Source organism: Diabrotica virgifera, chromosome 4 (genome assembly GCF_917563875.1).
Source record: "Diabrotica virgifera virgifera chromosome 4, PGI_DIABVI_V3a".
NCBI lineage: Eukaryota > Metazoa > Arthropoda > Insecta > Coleoptera > Chrysomelidae > Diabrotica > Diabrotica virgifera.
Window position 1 is genome coordinate 247,909,133 of NC_065446.1, and position 20,764 is coordinate 247,929,896.

At 34.3% G+C, this 20,764-nt stretch overlaps 1 protein-coding gene across 1 annotated transcript in view; it reads left to right on the top strand.

Annotated features, from left to right (window-relative positions):
• Positions 1–20,543, top strand: part of LOC114334042 (anoctamin-8) — a 96,111-nt gene extending 75,568 nt beyond the window's left edge. The window contains exons 15-19 of the mRNA XM_050649954.1: positions 1,452–1,713; positions 10,072–10,179; positions 10,242–10,419; positions 12,604–12,812; positions 18,344–20,543. Of these exons, the coding sequence (XP_050505911.1) occupies positions 1,452–1,713; positions 10,072–10,179; positions 10,242–10,419; positions 12,604–12,812; positions 18,344–18,409 (823 nt within the window). The 3' untranslated portion in view covers positions 18,410–20,543. The remainder of the gene's footprint in view (positions 1–1,451; positions 1,714–10,071; positions 10,180–10,241; positions 10,420–12,603; positions 12,813–18,343) is intronic.
• The last annotated feature ends 221 nt before the right edge of the window (positions 20,544–20,764 follow it).

Here is a 20,764-nt window from a genome sequence, read left to right on the forward strand (position 1 = left end):
ATTTTACGGACACTGTCATAAAACAGGTGCTGTCACAGTAATGACACTTATATGATCTTTTTATAGGGTGTACGGTATACTTCGCGTGATTGAAGTGGAAGAAGGTGTTAACTGCTTTTAATGTCTTCTTCCGCTGAGTTTCTGTAAGTGATATGTACATTTAACATTTTTATGCACCAGGAAATCTGAAACGTCAAGGAAAAGCATCCAATGTTTAGGTATATGGAAAAACAGGTTAAAAAAAGTACTATTAAGCAAATCATCTCAGGGTATAAACAGGGCAGAAATGTTAGGTAACATCTTCCACTCGTGTCTTCAATTATTTTCTATTAATCAACCATATTATGTTTTATATTTAATAATTTTCATTACTGCTTAGTTAGGTTATTTCTGTATAATACAGTGATGAGTGCGCTAATAACCGGCAAAAGACGGAAAACATAATTCGTTGTGAAATCAAAAGAGATAAAACTAGTAGAGGTGGGAAATTATCAACAGAAACCTATAAATTTACACTAAATTGATAGTTTCCCACCTTTACACGTATCAGAGGAGTTTGACAACTGCCACTGTGACAGTAGAATTTTATAAAATTCTCCTGTGACAGTTTGACTTCGATAAGTGTAAAGGTGAGAAAACTATCAATATAATGTTTTATAGGTTTCTATTGATAATTTCCCACCTCTTCTAGTTTCAGCTCTTTGTATTTAACAACGTATTATGTTTTCCATCTTTTCCGTTATTCAAAATTCCGTTTTCCATTCAGTTAAACCTTTCCATTACCTTTTCGTTGGAAAATATCTTCGTTGGAAAACATAGTTGATGTCCATGGTATAAGGTTGATGTCGATATTTCGTCTTTTGAAGAAAATATAAAAGAGATTGAAAATATTTCTCCTTTTGAACAGCAACTGAAAGGCATTGAAAAGATGATGGAAGAAACAGGGACAGCAGAAAGACTTTTATGATGGTTCATGCGATTTTTATCATAGACAGTGCTAATGATGAGATACAAAAATCAATGGCACTTACAGATACACAAAGAAAATGGCCTATAGGTAGGGTTACCATATGTCCGGATTTCGTCCGGACAGTCCGGATTTGAAAGACATGTCCGGATTGGCGTCCGGATATAAGAAATGTCCGGATTTTTTTCTTTGCTAAAAAAAATGGAAAACACTTGGCCCAACGCACGGTGGAAAATTTCATTCTGCGCAGCACCTAGAAGTTTAGTTTTCGATGTTAGTTGCATATTGTAGCGAAATAGCTGTACTTTTAATTGTGCCATATGCATTTCGCATATATGTACAATGTATAGGTAGCAACACAGTTAAATTCACATTTTACATTTTCTACAACCCCTTGGACTACCCCTGTCCGGATTTGGCCTTATAAATTATGGTAACCCTACCTATAGGTTACACTCTATCTTCATTTTTTTTTACTTTACAGATTTTCCGTTTCTCCTAGCCACACTGTATCCCACGCACCAGAAAGCTTAAAGAAATCTATGGAGAAACTACGACAGCACGATTTAGAGTTATCCAAAGAGACAACACCAGTTCCCACTCCGACAACTCCAGGTGCTTCCTCGTCGAACACTTCTTCAGGACACAGCCACAGAAATACAGGAGGAATTACCATAGATAGTATACCGGAAATACCTCCATTTAGACCTAGAAAATCGAAGGAATGGACACCTCCACCAGTTGAGGTAAGAAGTTGAGTATGTTTAAGTAATAGAGCTGTTCCAGGTCAAATCAACACACTTTGAATTAATTTTTTTCCTGACCTATTTAGATTTTGTTAAAATTTAGAGTATTCATAGTGGATGATTATGTGAAGAAAAATACAAAATTTTAAATTTTTATCCAAGCCGTTTCCGAAATATGGTTATCTAAAGTTTTCCAAAAAAATTCAAAACACTGCGACCATACTTTATTGGAATGGTTGTAGAAGCTGTCCTAATTAAGCTAGAATGCTGGGAGAGGTGTCATTTGCAGCATTTTTAAAGCTCTTTATAGTAATATATACTTATATACAGCATGATGTTATGATAAACAAATTTTTCTCAAACAAAAAAAATATACTTTGATTAAGTTTTTTTCCAAAAAGTACATAATTTAAAATTTTCATAATATTCCTACAAAAACATAGTACTGTTGATAATAACATATAAAAATTTTATCATGGGATGGTGATGGGTTCAACATAAAAAAAATAATTTTTACACATACAGTATGGTACAAATGAAAGGAATAAATTTGTAATGTCGCAAGCTGGCGACTTTAAGGAAAAATCCCGAAAGAGGTCGATTTTTATTTTTAAATTGTAATTTTTTGGCATATATATCATACTAGTGAAGTCATCCATCTGGGCGTGATGACTAGGTGTCGTGTGCTAGCTCATTTGAAAGGTTATTGAATTGTCTATTCAGTAATTAATAAACAATAATATAACTATTTATACAGGGTGGCAAAAAAAGTTTTTTTTAATTAAATTAATTGATAAAAAAAGGTAATTTATTTAATTTAAAATAGATTTTATTGTTACCAGAAACAGATAAGTTACGTACATTCTTCTTTTTTGTCAATGAATTTACTTAAAAAAAACTTTGCCACCCTGTATAAATATTTATGTTATTGTTTATATTACTGAACAGAGAATTAAATAACCTTTCAAAGAATTAAATAACCTTTCAAATGAGCTAACACACGACCTATAGTCTCATTTAAAAAAATGATCGATTATGTCATCACACCCAGGTAGATGACGTCACTAGTATGATATATATGCCAAAAAATTACAATTAAAAAATAAAAATCAACCTATTTCGGGATTTTTCCTTAAAGTTGCTAGCTTGCGACATTACGAATTTATTTCTTTCATTTGCACCATACTGTATGTGTAAATAGTTTTTTATGTTGAACCCATCACCATCCCATGAAAAAAAATTTATATGTTATTAACAACAGTATTATGTATTGTTTCGAAGCTATTTCCTTGTGGCATTTTTATAATCAACTATTTTCAATGGGAAATAAGCCACAATTTTACCAAAAAAAATGATTTTATTGACGTTTCGACGCCCAAGTCGGGTGTCGTTGTCAAAATACAAAATAATACTGAATATTACTGAATAGTATAATAATAAATTTTGTATTTTGACAACGACACCCGACTTGGGCGTCGAAACGTTAATAAAATCATTTTTTTGGTAAAATTGTGGCTTATTTCCCATTGAAAATAGTTGAGTATTATGTATTTATAGGAATATTATGAAAATTTTTAATTATGTACTTTTTGGAAAAAAACTTAATCAAAATATATTTTTTTTTTGTTTAAGAAAAACTTGTTTATCATAACATCATGCTGTATATATCACTATAAAGAGCTTTAAAAATGCTGCAGAATGACACCTTTCCTAGCATTCTAGCTCAATTAGGACAGCTTCTACAACCATTCCAATAAAGTATGATCGCGGTGTTTTGGATTTTTTTGGAAAACTTTACATAACCATATTTCGGAAACAGCTTGAGATAAGAATTTAGAATTTTGTACTTTTGTTTCCCTTATTAGCCACTGTGAGTATTCCAAGTTATAACAAAATCTGAAGAGGGGGTGGAAATTAGGTGTGTTGAGTTGATATAGAATAACCCAATAATAATTAAATGCGTCTAGCCTAATACGCCCATGGCTTGATTGACCACTCTCCTCCATCCGTTCTTGTCCATTGCTTTCATATTCCAATTTGTACTTGACAGTAGCATTTTCGGTAGTCTACCATCTGGCATCATCGGTATGTGTCCTAGCAATCTTAGTAGTTGGGTTCTTATTAATCCTAGTATGCTGGGCTCCCCATATAATTCTATCAGATCTTCATTTGTCCTTCTGAATCAAACGCCGTTCTCCATTTTTCCTCCAAATATTTTCGTTAGTACTCTTCGTACCCATATTTGCACCATTTATTGTTGCTTTTTATTTATGGCCATGTTTCTGATACTACACTAAATAGCAGCAAATGAGCAAGAAATGGCGCTAGTCACCTAATCAATTCACGTCAGTTGCGGTGTGGGGGATAAACTCTCGTTGTTGGTCACTTAGGGCCAGTTGTTCAATCAATGGTTAACTCATGGATTAAGTAAACCATGATTTAATTTAATTCAAAGATTATTTCTAATTAAGTTGTTCAATGCAGGTTAACTTTCAGATTTATTAAACCCAAATACTGAAGCAGTGACAATGTTGCCAGTTATTAATTAACGGCTTGGAACAAATTTTATCATGAAAATTGGACCGAAAAATGTGTTCTGTGGTCTAAACGATGGTGTTCATGACTTTTGACGTAGTGACGCCCCCATGTCAGTGATTATTTTCGTGCTTTAAATTTAAATTTCAAAAAATGGAATAAAAATAATAAAAGAAAGAGAACTACGAGCTTTACGGCTGATGAAGAATAAATATTAATATCTTTTGTTAAAAAATATAAACATATTCTCGAGAATAAGGAAGTGATGCAGTTACAAATTACGAGAAAATGAAAATCTGCGAAAAAATAGCCCAATAGGCCAAACTAGTTTGTCCTGAAGTCGGGTTTGGCTGGTAATTTTATATATTTTTAATTAACTATTATAAATAGTTTACCTATTTGTAGGATGAGCTCTGCTGTCTCTTATACGATCAACAATCATAAAAACTGTTTCCTTTGGTACACTTTTGGTTTCCAAAAACTCATTATCTGACCACTTATGAAAATGGTTTTCTTTTACTCGAAAATCAGAATTTTTTCGTAGAGGAAAAAATTATATTAACAACAGCTAAGAACTCTTCGTCTTCTGTGATATCTCCATCTTCAAAATCAAAGACACAATAATTAGCAATAGCCATATAATTATATGTATGTAGACACTAAATTATAATAGATTATTTTAAATCTTATCTACGATTTAAAATTAATTATTTATATGGGAAATAAGCCACAATTAAAATGAAAAAAATAATTTTATTAACGTTTCGACGCCCAAAATAAATAAATGCCACAAGGAAATAGCTTCAGAACAACATTACGATTTAAAAGTAGCAATAACAACACAATATAATTATAGTGCAATAACTATGGTTGTTTTAATCTGGAATTTTCTTGACAATATTTAATTTAAAACAAGAAAATAAGGTTACAAATCTCTAGTTAACACCGTTAATCCTTCGTTTTTGGGCGATTAAGATAATCTCTGGTTAACAGATGGTTAAGTGTTAAACTTTCATTGAACAACGCAATATTACGTTTAATTGAAGATTATTTTTAATCTGAAGATAATCTCCAATTGAACAATTGGGCCTTAGAGTATGGAGCAGCAGGCCTACGTCTCTCCAATGAGACTCCAATAAGAGTCGAAAATCGTCGATTCAGAGTGCTGGACTGCGCTCCGTATTCTAAGTGAAAAATAAGACTGTTTTGCCTTCGCATTGCAACTGAATAAAAATGGTATAGATTTTTATTTTTATATTAGTATTACTCCTATAGAGTAACTAGGTCCATTTTCCGTTAGAACTTTACCAAGCTGCAGACGGGGGTTGTGAATTGCATAGTGTAGAATTCCTTCCCTTTTGTCTTCACTGCAGCATCCATCTGGCTTGCATATTGTAGAAGCCTTGGAGGTGTCACCAGGGAAATGGACAAATAAGTTTTCAATTTAAAAATCTTTTAGTAATATTTTTAATGTTTTTCAATATTATTAATGTCGCTATTAGGATTGAAAACTTTGCCTTTAAATTGCCAGATGATGCTAGTCACCTAATCCATTCACGTCAGTTGCGGTGTGGGGGATAAACTCTCGTTGTTGGTCACTTAGAGCAGGGGTCACCAATTAGCGGACCGCGGTCCGCGTCCGGACCGTGAGCTAGTTTTGTGCGGACCGTCAATAAATTCAGAATATACCTAGTGTTTGGCAATTTTGAAAATGTTTGGCCATGAAATTGTGTACTATGTTTGGCTTAACTTATGTGTGCGAAGCCGCTTTATCAAGAATGAACTTTATTAAAAATCGGTAGAGATCTCACTTAACAGATGAATATCTCAACTCCCTAATGATACTCAGTCGCACTAAACTCACTCCAAACTTCAGACAGGTTGTACATAAAAAAATGTCATTTTTCTCTCTGATAATTTCATTTTGTAAAGAGTTTTCCCCCTTATTGTTATACTTACTAATCATTAATTTTGAAATTAAGTAAGCTGTAATATAAAATTTTCATGTGCATTTTTTTTATATTCATTTCCTCTCTACTATATGTTAAGTAGGAGTACTTTTCAAATGTGCATTTAATTAAAATAATTTTCATGAAGTGCCATTGAAACTAATGTAGAAAAGATAACATGTTAATAATAGCATTTTGTACTATAATTATTTATTTTAAATTCCTCAGTTTCCTTTCTACAAAATTGAAGATGTCTAAAAACTTCATTAGCATTCAAAATATAAATTCCTAATTTTTAAAATATTCTCAGTAACAATTTACAATACTGCTGTTTTCGAAATATACAATACAACATCAAAACAATACACAATGAATTTATATTTTATTTATTGTACCAGGAAAACTTACAGAAAAGTATACAGTAACCAAAAAACAATCAGATATTATTAGTTTTCCTTTCCATATTAGTCCATGTGTGAGGCCACTTTCGTATGAAAAATGTTTCTGACTTGATTTCTTTGCGGATTCCTGTTCAAAAATGTCCCCTTTAAACAAATCAGAAGGGTGCCGGGTGAAACATTTTTTAAGAAAATTCAAAATTACTTTTTTGCGTCGAAAAATGTATTTTTAAGTTTCTTGGGTAATTATAAACAATAAAGGTCTCTTGTCATATTTTGAGAAGTTGATAGTTTTCAAGTTATAAGCAATTTAAAATCTGAAAAATGCGAAAATATGCATTTGCGATGCTTGAAAACTCTTATGTTTTAATAAAATGACAGATCTTTTTTATTTAAGATGACCTAATAATGCTATAAACATATTTTCGCGGGCAAAAAAGGTGATGTTTTGAATTTGTTAGAAAAAATATTAAACAATTTCTGCCCAAAAATTTCGCCCAGCACCCTTCTGATTTGTTTATAGGGGATATTTTTTAACAAGAATCCACAAAGAAACCGAATCAGAACAGTCAGACACAGGCAGCATAAATCCGGACCCCGGAAGTGTCATAGGTTTTCGAAACGGACCCTCAGGGAAACTAATTGGTGACCCCTGACTTAGAGTATGGAGCAGCAGGCCTACTTCTCTCCGATGAGACTCCAATAAGAGTCGAAAATCGTCGATTCAGAGTGCTGGACTGCGCTCCGTATTCTAAGTGAAAAATAAGATTGTTTTGCCTTCGCATTGCAACTGAATAAAAATAGTATACATTTTTATTTTTATGAGCAAGAAATGTTTGATCTTCTGCGAAGAGTTGAGTACGAAAGCAATAAAGTTGGTCTGAAAATCAATAAAGCTAAGACAAAAATAATGGTGGTCGACAGATTCGACACTGTTCAACTGACTAACATGTTACAAGAATACCAGATAGTAAACAACTTTGCCTATCTCGGGTCTAATATAACTAACGATGGTAACCGTGAAGCAGAAGTTCGGAGACGTATTGGTATGGCAAAAAATGCGATGAGTCGCCTAACTAAAGTTTGGAAAGACAGATCTATCTCTCAAAATATCAAGATGAGACTGGTGAATGCCCTTGTATTCACAATATTTCTATACGGAGCAGACATTTGGACTCTTCGCGCATGCGAGCGCCAAAAAATTGATGCCATTGAGGAGAAGAATGCTGCGCATACCTTGGACAGCTCATAGGACAAACGTTTCTATTCTAAACCAACTCAAGATTAAAAAAAGACTGTCCACAATATGTCTGCAACGAATACTGCAATTCTTTGGTCACGATGTCTGTGATGCATAAGTTACTAGTCGAACCCGCTTATTAGAATACTGGTTATAGGAATATCCCGCTTTAAGAAATAGAAATTTGAGGTCGCGAAACGTTTCTGCTAGCCACCAATGATCCGTTATTAGAATATCCCAGTTATAGGAATACTTTTGGTTGGCACGCAGGCTATTCTAATAAGCGGTTTCTACTATATAGGCCTAATAACTGCTCTGTATATTTTTAATTTGGCAGCAGGTTTAAGTATTAGCTCAATATTTTTGGGTTGAGAAGACCACACAGTATATTTTAGTCTTTTAGCTTTGAATTTAGATTGTATCGTCTTCTGTACCTCCGTTTTCTGTTATGACACTTCCAAGAAAAACGTAAAGTTTTCCAGATTTTCAACCTGTATATTGTCGACAGTAAATAGCGTGATGTCCCTTGCATTTATTCTCATGGACTTGGTTTTACTAATATCGATTTTCAAACCTATTTTATTGGCTTCAATTGAAAATGTTTCCAATTGGTCAGCCACATCTTGGAACCTTTGTCCTAATATGCAGATATCGTCCGCGTATTCTAGATCGCTTAGGCCTGTGGTTAACGTCCATTGTATCCCTCTTCTGTCGGAGTCTAGTTTGGACAGCTATACTGTCAATAGGTATGTTAAAAAGAAACGGATAAAGCACGCATCCCTGTCTGACTCCAGTAAGTACGTCAAATTCGTCACTGTTGATCCCATTGTGTGTCACGCTGCATGTCACCTCAGTGTACAGTGAGTTATTTTATACGGGATGTTTCTTAGCTCTAAAATGTTCCATATAGCAGCATTTTTATGTATCATCATCATCATCATCATCATCCAGCCCTTTGCGTCCACTGCTGGACATAGGCCTCCCTCATTTTTGTCCATTGTGCTCTATTTTGAGCACTTTGCATTCAATTTCTAGTCATTTTCTTGAGATCGTCAGTCCAACGAGTAGGTGGTCTTCCTCTACTTCTTTTCTCTAATCTCGGCCTCCACTCAAGTAATCTCTTCGTCCATCTCCCATCACTGATTCGGGCGACGTGTCCGGCCCAGTTCCATTTCAGGGTGGCAATTCGGGAAATTACATCGGTAACTCCTATTCTTCGTCTTAAGTCTTCATTTCTAACTCGGTCACGAAGCGATATACTCAGCATTGACCTTTCCATTTTCTCTGGGCTATTTGCAGCATTTTAGAAGTTGTAGCTGTCAGTGTCAAAAGTTTCGGCACCATAAGTCATCACAGGCAACACACATTGGTCAAATGTTTTACGTTTTAAAGAAATTGGTATATCGCTTTTAAAGATGTCTTTAAGTTTTCCATAGGCTGCTCATGCTAGGTTCATTCTTCTTCGTAGTTCGCATGTTTGGTTGTCTCTTGTGATCTTTATTTCGTGTCCAAGGTATATGTATTTTTCCACTAGCTCTACTTCGTTGTCTCCAATATTGATATTTCCGCTAGGTACTAGGTTTGTCATGAATTTTGTTTTGGAGATGTTTATTTTAAGACCTACACTGGCACACACTAACTGAAGTTCATGTAGCATTGTACATATCTCCTTAAGGTTGTCAGAGAATAAAACTATGTCGTCTGCGAATTTCAAATTTGTTAATCTTCTACCGTCAATATTCAGGCCTCGCTCTTCCCAGTTAAGTTTTTTACAAGCATATTCTAGTACTGCGGTAAACAGTTTAGGGCGATAAGGTATCGCCCTGTCGGACTCCTCTGCCGATTGGGATTTGCGTTCTTGTATGTATTGTAAATTAACCTTGTGTATCGGTAGTCAATGCGGCATGCTTGTAAATAGTGCTTCCAGAATTTTGTCAAATTTTACCGTGTCAAAGGCTTTATGGAAATCTACAAAAGCCAAAACGAGTGGTCGATTGTCGGGTATATTACTATCTAAAAGGCACCTAAAAAGGTTTTTTATTTTCTTAAGAAGACAAGTGCCTCCGATTTTGATTGCATACACAATCCTCGCCTGGAGATTTGTTATTCTTAGCTTTTCTTAGGGCTATTTTTATTTCGTCTATTGTGATTTCATGTATACACTTGATGTACGCACTTATGATGTATACACTTTAAAAAATATTGAACACATATTTCTTTTTGTGCATATTTGTAGGCCGATTCCATGCACCATTTAACCATTGGTCCTGGAGGAGTTGAATGGGCTCGAAGATTAAAAGAAGACTCAGAAATACATCGAAGTACCGATTGCATTGCTCCAAAAGTGAGTAAATAGACCATGATCAATAATTCACGTATTTTTTGTCTTTATTTATGTTTTTATAGGACGCGTCTAGTTCAGATTCAGATCTACTAAAAAGTAGCCCATTATGGCCTCCAAGGCCAAGATCGCCACCCCAAATACCTGCAAGAGCACGCCCTTTGGTCCCTCAAGACCCATCGCTTAGTGATAGTGCTAAAAGCGTTTCCAGCCAGGAGACTCCAGAAGAGGCTGCAGCTAAAGGTTAGTTCTCTGTTTATATATTTAACTGTTTAATAAAAATTATACCTAATTTGCGTGTGTTGCGTTTCTGGCTTTTTGTGCGATTAAGGAGCTCACCGTAGCGAACTCGGCTGGTTCTCTGATCGATTCTCGCACACAGATTTTTCTTTTTATTTGTCGAAGGACCAGCTGAATTCAGCACCTGCAAGGAGTAATCTTTGCGATGGATAAGGAGAGGATGATAGGTAACACAATGTTTATAAAATAACAAAAGGTAGGTATATTGAAGAGTTAAATTAATCGAAGAATAAATGAGAGGTAGCAGATTGATATTATAAGTTTAAATTATGAGTTTGTGAGACAGTTATCCCGCTTAGAGTTTTTGATAGAACAGCGAACCGTTTCCACGTAATAACAACACCGCGAACTTGACAAGAGGTTAATGAATAAGATGTAAATAGGATTATCGTTGTACTTACAGTTGATAGAGCTGATATTCACTTACTGCCTAGTTGATAAGGCCACAGACATTAATTATCTTGTTATACTTGAGGTGAAAAAAGACAAAAACTACATTATTTGGAGCTTCTGAAATGCGGTGTGCATTCGACGATGGTTGAAACAAGACAGACACGTATTTTGGGAAACTTATAGGTTCGATGCTACTTGGTTGCCGCGAAAATAAACTTACGTGCATAGAAATCGGCCCACTTAAAAATATGGTCATTTTTGATGTCTCATATTTCCTAAACCTGTTGGTCGATTTAAGTTATTTTTGAACATGTTCTAGCCTGATTCTTTAACAATATGTACGACTGTAATAATATTGTTGCTAAACAGGTAAATTTTCATTGTATACCGGGTGTACCAATCAAACTGTGTTTTTTTCTGAAAGTTCGCATCACCCTGTTGAATATTCCAGCATTTATAAAATACTAAAATTAACACCCAACTATAGCCTCAGATTTTCTTAACATTCTGTTTTTTAATTCATTCGTTTATGTTGGATAATAAAACAGTTAGGTACTTTAACAACTAGACATGTTCTTCATCAATACACGGTGTTTTTGCGACAAACTTTAAGGGGTAATTCTGCATGAAAAATAATTACTGTTGGCTTTATAAACGTATGTCCGCAAATGTTTCGTTTCCGAGATACGGGATGTTGAATTTTTTCTTACAAACTGACGATTTATTTATTGCTTTAAAATCAGTTGAGATATGTAAATGAAATTTGGTAGGTTTTAAGAGACAGGTATTGCGGATTTTTTGAAATAAAATTAAAAATTTTATATTCGCCATTAGCGTGCATACGGGTAATATGATCGGTCATATTACTTGTATGCGCGCTAATGGTGAATATTAAATTCTTAATTGTATGTCAAAAAATGTGCAATAACTACGTCTAAAAACCCGCCAAATTTCATTGACATATCTCAACCGATTTTAAAGCAATAAAATAAATCGTCAGTTTGTAAGAAAAAATTCAACATCCCGTATGTCGGAAACGAAACATTTGCGGACATAAGTTTATAAAGCCAACTGTCATTCTTTTTTCATGCAGAATTATCCCTTAAAGTTTGTCGCACTTATTTAGAAACACCGTGTATTGATGAAGAACATGCCTAGTTGTTAAAGTATCTAACTTTTTTATTATCCAACATAAACGAATGAATAAAAAACAAAATGTTAAGAAAGCCTGAGGCTATAGTTGGGTTTTAATTTCAGTATTTTATAAATGCTAGAATATTCCACAGGGTGATGCGAACTTTGAGAAAAAACACAGTTTGATTGGTACACCAGGTATACAATGAAAATTTACCTGTTCAGCAATAATATTATTACAGTGATATTGTTAAACAATCAGGCTATAACATGTTCAAAAAATCACTTAAATCGGCCAACAGGTTTAGGAAATATGAGACATCAAAAATGACCAAATTTTTAAGTGGGCCAATTTCTATGCACGTAAGTTTAGTTGGCGGGTATATGAATAAAAAACTAGTTTTGAAGGGACAGGTACAAGGTTGTAATATGTTGAAATACAAGGTAATATTGAAAATATTTGTTCACTGTAGAAATTTATGGGAAAATACACTTTTTACAGACCCAATAAATGCAATCACAATTTTTTTATACTAATTTTTCTCTTTTCTTGCGACCTCTAATTTATATGGGTTTGATATGTGACAAATACTTTTTTAGCTGCGGCAGAGGAGTTAGCGGCTAAGAAGACTAGAGTGAAACAGAGCCTTATGAAACGCGCAAGATCGGTGGCCATATTCTCCCTAAAATTAAAAGAACGCCGAGCAAGGGAAGCTCAAGAAAAGGGTTTGAAGCCTCCCGTTACGCCAACTGCCCCTCTTCCACCACCCCAACAAGGAGGCGAGTTAGCTTGTATACCTATTGAAAAGGTGAGTAACTACAAGTCGACAGAAATATCTAAAACCGCCAAGGTCAGACCGATCGAAAACTTTGGTTACGCGACGTTGTCAGATCAATCGGATTTTAAAAGTTTTCCGGTTTTTTATTTGTTACCTGTTTTACAGTAAAATTTCCTTCTGTTTCCTCCCGTGTAAATTTTAAAAAATTGTGTATAATTTCACAGGATTGTGAATTTATGCCTGGTTGCACCAACAGATATTAAGCTCCAGCTGAGCCCAGCTCAACTTATAATTTAATGCTGGGGCCACCCTAGCGTCTAATGCCGATAATAATCGCATTATTTGAATTAAATATAATACATGTATATGTCAAAAGATTGCGATAATTAACGGCATTAGACGCGAGTGTGGCCCCAGCATAAGGAATTACATTTATACTTAAGCTTAAAGTACGTCTTAAGCTTAAGATCTGTTGGTGCAACCAGGCATTAGTGTTCTATTTTTCACGGCATACAGTGGTTTCAAACGCTGAAACCGTGGTCATGGGATTCAAAAAAAGTCCCTATCTAGGGATTTTCATTTTTATAGTTATAGCTCAGAGACAAGTGAGCCATGTACGACGTTAATTTGGCTGGCAGTGAAAGTGAAACAGAACGCGTACATTGAAAAGGCTGTAAAGCGTTTTTTAGTTTATCAATTTTATCGCTGTAAAGCAGATTCTTCTTTTTTAAATGTGTATTAATGTAAGATATAAGTTGACTTACTAAGATATAAGTTAACCGAGGAATGGATTGGTTAGGAGCTACTGGATGTTTTGGTGCAATACAAGAAATGCCACCTATGACGTGAAAAGTGTGGTATCCGTCGATTGTATGTACGTTAAAATCAGCGTTATCGTACACCTGCTGTGTAAAGCACGGCAGGTCAATTTTCTGCGGATCGCCTGCGATTGCTGACACTTCCAGGCGAACAGCTTCTGTATAGGATGAACAAAACCCCAAAGAGGAATCTACATCAACCTATTTTCTTGAGCCGTACTTTTTGTAGAGAAAACGGCCAATCTTGTAAGGAATGGTGAGACGAATTATCTGGGCCTTACTGCCGCTACAAGACTTTGAGCAAGCGCGTTGCTTGTCTGGAAGTGTCAGCAATCGCAGGCGATCCGCAGAAAATTGACCAGCCGTGCTTTACAAAACACGTGTACGATAACACTGATTTTAACGTACATACAATCGACCACACTTTTCACGTCATGGGTGGCATTTCTTGTATTGCACCAAAACATGCAGTAGCTCCTAACCAATCCATTTCTCGATTAAAAACTAAACCCGCGCCTGAGGTTTATGGAAGTCAGGGAGCTGTTCAACTAATACATTTTGAAAGGACAAAACCTCAAGGTTTATTAGAAATCAAGATAACAGATCCGAAGAGAATGCTCACACCAACTGAAACTGTGACTCATTCTGTGCCTGATCTTCTGTGGCTCTAAGGGAAAAGCAGAGACATTCTCGGTATTTTAGGATGGAATAGATTCATGGAAGCTGTGACAAGAGACATACCATATTCATATTATGAACTAACATTTATTATTTGTACAGAAAACTAGGAGAATTTTATCAAATGACAGCATTCTAATAAAAAATAAAGTTTTGGAATGTAAAAAGTGGGTTTTGCAGAGACCGTTAAAAATTGGCAATTTTCAACTTGCACTTTAGACCGAACTGGTCCAAGAACTGTGAGACATTTTTGAGTAGGTATTTTAGGCAACCTGAAAATTTTTCAGGTGACTCTTCCATGATAGCCTAATACAAAAATGCCGGTCTGGCTGGAGGGCAGCGGTTATTTTCCCCAAAAATCCCCCCAAAGTTAAACAAAAGGGTAAAAATTGTTATTACAAAAAATATCATTGACGTGACTTTAAAGTAAATTTAAATATTCAAATATAAAGAAAATAAACAGGCCAGGCGATTTGAGGGCGATTTTACCTCTGCAAAATACTTGCATGGGCGCCCCAGGATTATTTTCAGGGGATGCATCTGAACTTCAGAAGATTTCATCTGAATCTGTACGTACTATTAACGAGTATAAAATACACAACTATACATGCATAACTATGTACATTCCTTCCGGACAGGGAGGTGCAATTGTTATTTTGACAGGGTATTTTTTAATATTAAAAATAAACATTCTAAAAAAGATAGTTTTTTTTGGTGAAATTTTCCAACTGCCAGGTGATCAAACAAATTACGCGTGCATATAAATGAAAAGCGCTATAGGTAAGCAGCAGTGTGAGAAAGAGCGTATACCGATAGCTGTTTGCGTCCTCTGTTGTAGCTGAGCGAGTCCGTTCGCTCGAGAAAAATCACGTGACCTGGCGATATCCATGTTGTTGTTCCTCGAAACGTCAGAGTATTTATTATAACATATTATAGTTTTTTAAGTAACTTTTTCTTAATTAAAGAAAAATAATACGTACTATACAATAGATTTTGCAAATATGATAGAAAAAGACAAATTTATTATTATAAATATATAGGTAGAAAAGTATAAAACTATAAACTAAATTAATTCTGTGTCCGAATCTTGTACTTCTTCTTCAAACTCCTCAGCTGAGCTTAAATATTCATTCTCTTCTTCCTGGTCAGACTACCCTCGAGACTCAGATTCCTCTTCTACATGATCTGTAAATAGTTGTAATCTGTATTTAGAATTAATTAAAAATTAATAAGTGATTAACTAGTTGAGTTGCTACGTATTCTCCGTCCTTTTATACGAAGTCGAAGCCTGGACAATCACGGGCGCATCTGAAGAAAGGCTTGCCGTTGTTGAGATGTGGAGTTATCGAATAATGTTAAATATATCATGTACACACGTAACAAACACGGAAACATTAATAAAGATGAAAAAGGCAAAAGAAATACTCAACACTATGAAGGAAAAAAACATGAGCTACTTTGGTCATACCTACACTAAGAAATAAAAAACGTGTTGTGATTGGTTATATAAGGAAAAGTATTAAGCATGGGTAATTTTTCATTAATTCTAAATACATATTACAACTATTTACAGATCAGGTAGAAGAATCTGAGTCTCGAGGGGAGTCTGACGAAGGAGAAGATAATGAATATTTATTTTAGCTCATTTTTCTTTCCTTCATAGTGTTGAGTATTTCTTTTGCCTTTTTCATCTTTGTTAATGTTTCCGTATTTGTTCAGTGTTGTGTCCATGATATTTTTTACATTATTCGATAACACCACACCTCAACAATGGTAAGTCTTTCTTCAGATGCGCCCGTGATTGTCCAGGCTTCGACTCCGTAGAAAAGGACAGAATACGTAGCATTAATTTTTAATTAATTCTAAATACATATTACAACTATATACAGATCATGTAGAAGAGGAATCTGAGTCTCGAGGGGAGTCTGAGGAAGAAGAACAGAATGAACATTTAAGCTCAGATGAGGAGTTTGAAGAAGAAGTACAAGATTCGGACACCGAATGAATTTAGTTTATAGTTTTATATTTTCTACCTATATATTTATAATAATTTTGTCTTTTTCTATCATATTTGCAAAATCTATCGTATAGTATGTATTATTTTCCTTTAATTAAAAAAAATTACTTAAAAAACTATAATACATAAAATAATTACTCTAACGTGAGGCACAACAACATGCTTTTCATTTATATGCACGCGTAATTTGTTTGATCACCTGGCAGTTATAAAATTTCACCAAAAAAACTGTCTTTTTTATAATGTTTTTTTTTAATAATAAAAAATACCGTGTCAAAATAACAATTGCACCTCCCTGTCCGGAAGGAATGTCCATAGCTATGCATGTATAGTTGTATATTTTATACTCGTTAATAGTATGTACAGATTCAGTCTGAGGTTCAGATGCACCCCCTGAAAATAATCCTGGGGCGCCCATGCAAATATTTTGCAGAGTTAAAATCAAATCGCCTAGCCTGTTTATTTTCTTTATATTTGAATATTTAATTTACTTTAAAGTCACGTCAATGATATTTTTTGTAATAACAATTTTTACCCTTTTGTTTAACTTTGGGGGGATTTTTGGGGAAAATAACCGCTACCCTCCAGCCAGACCGGCATTTTTGTATTAGGCTATCATAGAAGAGTCACCTGAAAAATTTTCGGGTTGCCTAAAATACCTACTCAAAAATGTCTCACAACTCTTATACTAAACGGCTCGTCTGAAAAAAAAGTAAATAGTGATATTTGTAGAGAATTTTAAGTACTTTAATTTTTGTTTAGACCATTTACTAAAAGTTAATAGTTTTCGAGATTTGAGGAAAAAAGCGGAAAAAGCAGAAATTTTTCGCGATTTTTTCAATGTTCCGTCAAGAAATTTTGGCTGCAAACCTCATATTCGGATTCAGCAGCCCAAAATCCATATATAATGAAAGAAATCAGAACTACCCCAAAACTTTCCCACTAGGGAGCTCGTAGAGTACAAATTGACTTATTATTTGACAATATTTTAATAGACAAGGCGGAAACGGCGGGTTCGTTGGGAAAAATATTCCCATGAGATATTTTTGCATAATCACATTCGTGAGACATCCCAGAATAAGGTTCAAGAAGTCGCCCACGAGAAAAGTGGGCCAATTTTTTTTAACAATTTTTTTTTAATCAAATTGCAAAAATCAATATTTTGGCCCAGACTAATTTTTTTTTAGGTTTTTTGGACCATTCTGGACAAAAAAGGTCTCTTATAATTTTTCTCTAAAGTTGATCTTTTTCGAGTTATAAGCAAGTTAAAATTTGGAAAACGCGAAAATGGCCATTTTTAAGGCTTAATAACTCGGTCAAAAATTATTATTTTGGAAGTCAGAAAGTGACTAAATCAAAGTTTAAAGTCGCCGTTACATGATCCTGAAGAAATCTGTGTCATTAATTTACTACTAAGCTGTTATTTTTAATTAAAAACAATGAGTGGTTGTATCGTATTGACGCTGCTGTAAATGTGAGTGCGAGTAAGATGCACAATTGGACTGCTGGAATAGCTTCTCTCTCGCACTCAGCATTTACAGCCCCGCGCACGTGCATGTCGCTTATTATTATTACTTAAAAATAACAGCTTAGTAATAAAATAATGACAAAACTTTCTTCAGGATCTTGTAGGGGGGGCTTCAAACTTTGATTTAGTCATATATTGACTTTCATAATAATAACTTTTAACCGAGTTATTAAGCCGTGAAAATCGACATTTTTCGTTTTTTTCAATTTTAAATTGCTTATAAGTCGAAAACGATCAACTTTAGAGAAAAATTATAAGAGACCTTTTTTGTCCAGAATGGTCCAAAAAATTAAAGAAAAAATTGTTCGGGCCAAAAATATTGATTCTTGCAATTTGATTAAAAAAAATTGTTAAAAAAAATTGGCCCACTTTTCACTTGGGCGACTTCTTGAACCTTATTCTGGGATGTCTCACGAATGTGATTATGCAAAAAAATCTCATGGGAATATTTTTCCCTTCGAACCCGCCGTTTTCGCCTTGTCTATAATCCAAATAATAAAAGAGTTATCTTTCATTTTAGCTTATCCAACTTGACGATTTGAAACGTCTACCGAAACCTTCTAACAGCCAACCAGGTGCTTTGTAGCAACATTCTCCGAACTGACATCGATAAGTAAGACATAAGGTCATTTTTCAGTCTTCAAATTTTGTAATAAGTGAAGAACATGAGTCTGAGATATACTTTTTAAAAATTATTGTAATTTTTTTTCGATGTAAGTATCTCCTACTATTAATTAAGTTATTTTATTGTTTATGTTATTCTACCTCTGACTATCAGATAGTTAGATGATCTGTTGTTTTTGTAATTAATACGTACATGTATGTTGAAGGTAAAGGGTATTTTTATATAAAAAAACATTGTTAAATATAGGAATTGTAGAGAATTATTGTCTTTTGGTGTATAGCAAAGGTATAAATAAGCAAACTATTTATGTTGAACAATGAATGTTTGCCTAAATGATGGTATATGTGATGCTATGTTAATAAATTAGCTCAATATTGCAAAAATCAATCAAAAATATTTTTCAGTAGAAAAAATATCAACGAGAACTTTGAATCGACCAGCAATCGATTATAGAATCGAAGGATATAAAATGAATCGAATATCATCGAGAACTTAGAACAATTGAGTAAATTGTTTCTAGAGATATCAACTAATGAAATGAAATTTGAGAATAAAAGTTTTTGTGCAATGTTTCGATATGTATAGGCTGTGCATTAGGAGCCTAAAAGTTAATTATTCCAAAAAGATATGACAATTAAAAACCAAAACTGATGACTCACTTTCTGTATCATGCATTCTTTGTCGTTCTTCTTTAACTGCAATCCTAAGAAAAGTGCACAAAAAAAGAAAAATGTCTACATTTCAAAGTGCTTAAGAGCAAACAGTAGCGGTCAACAGGTAGCAACAAGCGCGTTCCAAGATTGCGGCTCTAATTTTGAATATTTTGTCGAGATATTTGGCACACATATTCATAATATAATAAAAAATTGCGGTACAGAGCCCAATTTCAGAAATATTTTAGTATGTGGAAATTACTCTATAACTAAATAAAATATTGAAAAAAGGAGCCTGTACCGCCACTAAGAAGAACAAAAAAATAAACTTTCTTCAAATAAACTTTTTTATCCCGTGCCTAGATTTTGTGTCACATTGGAACTACTAAAAATCGATTTTTTTATAACAAGAAATCGAACGTCACTGACTTGGCAACATTTCGCGCCTATGCGTATAAAAATTATTGTTTTTGATAGTATAAACGTCACTGAGAGTGTCGAATTACCGACGCACTGTTGCCTCACTTTTGAAAGTTCGCAGAACTTTCGCAATCTTGGGCCCCGTTTGTTGCTACCTGTTGATCGCTACTGTGTGCTCTTAAGACATTTCTTTTTACACATATTTGTATATGAGTGGCCGTATAACGACTGTGGCCATTATCTAAGTAAAATAAATAATATTGTATGTTAATTTAATCAACTATAACTCTTTAAAATTGTAGTCTTTCCGCTGTAGGACCACTATTAGATCTATAAATCGGCCCTCTATTTGACAGCTTGACAGTGTTGCCACAACGTACGACGGCCTGTTCAAATATGGTCCATATTTTAGGCCATGGTTTAGGCGTATCACGCATTTTGCTAGTGAACTAATCTGAAAAAGTGTATAACATAGAAATATTTGCAAATATGGATAAATTCTTCTTTAGAAAAATAAATAAACAAGGCTTGTCAAAACTTATTTGATTGCTCTTTTCAGTAAATCATAGATTTTGTTTTTAATATTTTCTTTCTCAAGTTTTCTTGCTTGCCATTTAGTTGTATGAGCACATCTTAGGGGTCGCGTCACATAGATGTAGAATATATTATAACGCTTAATTATATTATTTTTGTTTGATTAGTAATCTTAGTATCTTAGTAAAGGTCTTTCTTTTTAAAAATGAATAACCATTTTCAATTTCGTTGCAAAACGAAAATACAGCCGAACCATATTCTAGTCCAATCAGAGAGTGCAGCAAACACCTCTACCGGTTTCGAAACTTATTAGTCTCTCATCAGGAGGCACATATGCTGCTCTCCCTGATCCAACCAAAACAAACCCCAGCGTGCAGTCCCGGATTGCAACGAACGAAATGGCATAGATGCCCTAGCGGCAACTGCTATCAAAAAAGCCTAAGTTTTCACTCTAATGGCATATAAAACAACATAATGCTATCCTACATCCCACCAGAATGAAAACAATGGGAACCTTCTCTGGTTACACCTCCGAGGCTTCTACAATTTGCAAGCCATACGGATACTGAAACTAAGGAAGATGAGGGAATTCTACAATTTACAATTCACGTCCCATCTGCTCAGCGCGGTAAAGTTCCAACGAGAATGGTTCCCTTCGTACTCTAATCAGAGTAAATGTAAATAAAAAATGAATAACCATTTTCAATTT